Raw genomic sequence first — 4,541 nt, 5'->3', positions numbered from 1 at the left:
GCCCGCGCCGAGCTCGGCTGGGCCTCCGGGGCCTCCGGTCCGTCTCTGCCAGGCCGCCGGGCCCGCCGCCTGCGACGTGCAGCGCCCTGCACCCCACGGTCCCCTCCGCCGGCCTCTCGTCTAGCTGAGCGCCTGGTCGAGCCTTCCCGAGTTGGAAGCAGTTGTTTCCTGGGGTCCGCTGCCTCCCCTTTTCTGGACAATGATTGTCACAATTGTCTTTGTCCAGGAAACGCTGGGCAGAAGATGGGGGGTGGGGGCGCCACACTGCTACCGCCATCCGAGAGGCGGGAGCAGCAGGGACCAGCAGACCTGACCCAGCTGGTGGTCCCGGGGACCAAGGCAGGACCGCAGCGCTGGAGACCCTGCCAGAATTACTTCTCTAGAACATGCCCGGTGCACACATGTGCCCGCAAGGGCCTACAAGATGGAGAAATGGAGGAGAACGAGGGGGTGACCACACCCCATTGAGAGTGTTTTCTCCCTCTCTTCCTGTCTCTCTCTCTCTCTCTATCTCTATCTCTGCCCTCTGGCAATTTAAGAATAACAAGACAGATTTTAGTATGAAGACCCTGTTAGGGGTGCCTGTTTCTCTGCCTCTCTCTGAAGAAACAAGTTAAATAAACATTTTTTTTAAATACCCTTGGGGACCAGCAGGTGGCATGGTGGTTAAGGCACTGGGCACTCCCACATGGCTGAAAAGGGTTCAAGTCCTGAATCTGGTGGCTTGCTTTCTCACTTCTTCTCTTTCTCTCACCCTCTATCTCTTTCTGGTCAAATTAAAAAATAAAATGAATGGATAAATAAAACCCTTATCTATCTCTTCCTTTTCTTCTCTCACTAAAAAATTAAAGTAGATAGTGTTTGCGTAGTTCATGGGCTCCATTCTCATCTTTTAATGAATGGGGTGGCAGAGACAGCCCTGAGCCTTCTTCCCTTCCCTGCCCCAGCCCCCACAAACAAAACCAAAATCAGCAGCCTGGATGGGCACCCTGCTTCCTAGCACAGACCAGATCTGGGCTGGCCCTTTCTGCCCTGGCCTGGCCCAGGGACACTCCCTCACTCCCTGCCAGTCTGCCCCGTGCCATTTAAGGATCTTGGCGTCTCAGGGCCACCCCTGCTTCACGTAGCAGGTTCAAGAGTTCATTCAACAAACGTTTATTGAAAATGCGCGATGTGCTGGGCAACCCAGCCCCTCACAGAGTGTACTAAGGCTGGAGAGAACTGACAGGGTTATCTTGGCTGCCCAGGCAGTACCCAGCGGACCCAGGCTCAGCTTCCCCCAGGAGGCCGACCTTCCTAGGCTACCGCAAGTCTTCATCCAGAGCAGTTGAAGGGGCCCTGGGAACCAGGGCAGCCACCACCATCCCGTGAGGCCTTGGACATGCCGCAGAGAGGGACAGAGTCAGGCTCTGGGTGGGCTTGGGGCGGGGTCTCTAGGACCCTTTCTCTTACCAGGGCCTACAAGGACTGGGGCAAAGGCCTGGGAGGGGATGCAGAGGCGGAGGAGGAAAGGGCGACAGCGAAGGTGGGACGGGGCAACAAGCGAACACTGGGGCCCATGGCGTGTGTGCGTCCCTGTCACCATGGCCTCAGGGCTTGGTGGGGAAGAGAAGGCAGGTGAGTTCCCGGCTGCCGCTCTGTCTGTCCACAAGGGGCAGGGGGTGCTGTTTGTAGTGCTGGATCATGGCAGGCACAGAGGAGAAGGTCTACACAGGGGGCAGGACATCAGTGAGGTCCTTGAGCCCGTGCTGGGGTGACCTTTTGAGGCAACTGCAGGGCTCCGGCCAAGGAACTCATTGCCATTTTTGTAGGTGTTTCCCCTCCCTTTTGCAACTCTCCTGTGACTGCACCGTGGCCCCACTGTCCACCAGGCTCATGTTTCCAAGGCTAGGTCAAAATAACTTCAGGGCAGCCTCTGCCTTGGTCCTGCAGCATGGCGAGTCGAGTGGTGGGGGACTGTACTAGTTTGTGGGTACCAGGCTGAGTCCGTGGGTAGGCAGACAGGACTCCCTGGACCCTGCTGTCCTCATTACAGGTACAGATGCCCCGCCTCAGCCCTGTGCAGACTGACCCCTGGCAGGAAGGGGCACCTCCCCAGAGCAGGGTGGACCTCTTTCCAAATGCCAGGTATCTGGGAGGGAGTTCAGGGCTCTGGCCTCTGTCATTTCTGCCCACCCCAGAATATCACAAAATGTGGGTTTCCCCTTGGCATGCATTCTCGGCTGGCACAGCGCACTGCTCTGCTGTACCCTCCTTGCCCGACGGGCTCCTGCCTCCTGCAGCACCCACCTCCTCGTGGCTCCTGCCCTCCCGGCCCAGGGCATAGTGGCGCCCACCATCCAACTGCCGGATGGGAATGTTGAACACCCGGCCTCTCAGCAACACGGCCAGAGTGAAGCGCTGAGAGCCCTGAGGCCCGGAGCTGGGACGCACGGTGTAGGCCCCATCCTGTGGAGGAGACCCCGCCGTCAACCTCACCTATCACCCACCAGAGCCCTGACTCACGATGGCCAGACCCGCCCTGCCCTTGCCCCCATGCCTCCGCCTCCTGCTCCCTCCTGCCCACTCAGCATGCCTGTGAGCAGGACGGTTTCAGAGAAGCCCGGGGCCCTGTGGCTACACACCTTTTGGAGGCGGAGCAGGACGCGCTCGACAGCGTGACGGTCACAGTTGTCCGAGTACCACGTCTGACCCAGCAGGCCAGCCTCCTGTGCACACACACACAGGCACGGGGAGATATGTCGGGGCCCTGGATCAGGCGTGGGGAGCTGAGAGTCCCGGGTTCAGTATTCGTGCTCATGTTCGTGTTCCCCAGGTTGCATCCCACACGCAGCATGGTGTTGCGCATGTGTGTAAGGCCGTGCCTGAGGGGCTCCCGGGTGAGGACTCTCAGGCTCTGCCCCAGCTGACCCCACCCCTCCTCACCTGGGCAGCTGAGACGCTCCCCGTGGGGACCACAGAGAGAAGGGGTGGCTTCTTTGCTGCAGGAGGAAGCACGTTATAGAGCTTGGCTGGGAGGGGAGTGGGCAGAGGGGGCTCTGGTGGGGCAGCAGTGGGGGTGGGCAGGGCGGGAGGGGGCTGCATAGGCCTGAACTCAGTGTCCCCCACCACCGCCAAAGCTCCCGCCCCGCTCCAGTGCCCTGGGGGTGCATACTAGCTAGGCTTCATGACCTCCAAATGAGGAGCAATCTTGGGGCACAAACTGAGACCCCCCAGTTTGGTCCAGGCCTTGGATTATGCCAGGGTGGTCCCGTGGGGGTGGGCAGGGCGGGAGGGGGCTGCATAGGCCTGAACTCAGTGTCCCCCACCACCGCCAAAGCTCCCGCCCCGCTCCAGTGCCCTGGGGGTGCATACTAGCTAGGCTTCATGACCTCCAAATGAGGAGCAATCTTGGGGCACAAACTGAGACCCCCCAGTTTGGTCCAGGCCTTGGATTATGCCAGGGTGGTCCCCAAAGGCCTGATCTCATCTGGAGTCAGAGTTGCAGGGACCCCTTCTCAGCAAAGTGAGGCCTGAGAGACTGGGAGGGAGGCTGAGGCCTGCAGGGCTGGGGCTGGGCGGGGCCCAGGCAGGACTGCCAGGGTTCATGATGAAGATGTCTCGACTCACTCTTAGAGGTGGCTTCTGCCGCTCCCTGGGACACAGGACGTCTGGTCAGAAGGGAACAGGCTGCGTGGGTCCTGAAGGCCCACCCTGGGCTCCCTCCCTCTCCTCCTAGCTCACTTTTCCCCAGGCCCCCAGCCTCTTACATTCTGAGCTCCCTGGGGGGCTATGGTGGGCCTGCAAGGGGGCAAGTTGGGGAACAGAGCTCAGGGGCTGTCTCTCCTTCAAGAGAAGGGGCCCAGTGACCTCCATCCCCCAGCTGCCCCCGCCACCACTGCTAGCAACCCTGGGCCCCAGCACGGAGCTGTCACCCCAGGGCTGGGGGAGCCTGAGTTGGTGCTCTCTCTCCCCCCTACACACCACACACGTGATGGGGCACTCACCTGGCCACCACTGATGTCCTTGACAGAGGGACTGGGGGCACCAGGACTCGGGAGCTCTGAGTCTGAGTTGAGCCTGGGACAGAAACAGAGAGGGCAGGCCAGGGTTGGCTGGGTACCAGGCAAGGGAAGGGAGTCAGGGCATGCCAGCCAAGGAGGGGCTGAGACAGCTGCAGGGCCCCCATGTCCGCAGCCCGGGCCTTCTGGGAGTCCTTCCAACGGGAGGGATCTGCTGTCCTTGCCCAACCCTTGCTCTAAGGGGGTCATCTCCCTCGGAGGCACAGGGGTCGTCAGCCTGGGCCACAGGCAGAGTGATGTCCATGTAGTGTCCAAGGGCGTAGGCCCAGGTGCTGAGAGCAGGCAGGGGAGTGGAGCCCAACTGTGGGGAGCCGCCCACATCAAAATGGCTGTCATGACCTTCACTGCTTAAGAATGGCCGGTGCGACCTTGACACAGACACCAGGAATGCAGACCCCCTGGTTCACACAGAGCTGGCAGGGCCTCAATACGGTACGCTGTAAACACCGCCTACCTCCCTCTACCTTGTGGATATAAGAA

General features: G+C 60.6%; 1 protein-coding gene across 2 annotated transcripts in view; it reads right to left on the bottom strand.

Annotated features, from left to right (window-relative positions):
- Positions 1–1,171: 1,171 nt before the first annotated feature.
- The window catches only part of SH2D6 (SH2 domain containing 6), a 7,559-nt gene continuing 4,189 nt past the window's right edge, over positions 1,172–4,541 (bottom strand). For both annotated transcript variants that reach the window (XM_006149143.1, XM_006149144.1), the window contains exons 7-12: positions 3,987–4,059; positions 3,610–3,650; positions 2,926–2,981; positions 2,625–2,708; positions 2,290–2,448; positions 1,172–1,706 (exon numbers count right to left, since the gene is read on the bottom strand). In XM_006149143.1, coding sequence (XP_006149205.1) covers positions 1,590–1,706; positions 2,290–2,448; positions 2,625–2,708; positions 2,926–2,981; positions 3,610–3,650; positions 3,987–4,059 — 530 coding nt within the window. In that variant the 3' untranslated portion in view covers positions 1,172–1,589. The remainder of the gene's footprint in view (positions 1,707–2,289; positions 2,449–2,624; positions 2,709–2,925; positions 2,982–3,609; positions 3,651–3,986; positions 4,060–4,541) is intronic.

Source organism: Tupaia chinensis, unplaced genomic scaffold (assembly GCF_000334495.1).
Source record: "Tupaia chinensis unplaced genomic scaffold, TupChi_1.0 Scaffold000253_1, whole genome shotgun sequence".
Lineage (NCBI taxonomy): Eukaryota > Metazoa > Chordata > Mammalia > Scandentia > Tupaiidae > Tupaia > Tupaia belangeri.
Note: the sequence above shows the minus strand (reverse complement) of the source record. Positions and strands in the feature narration are given on the sequence as shown.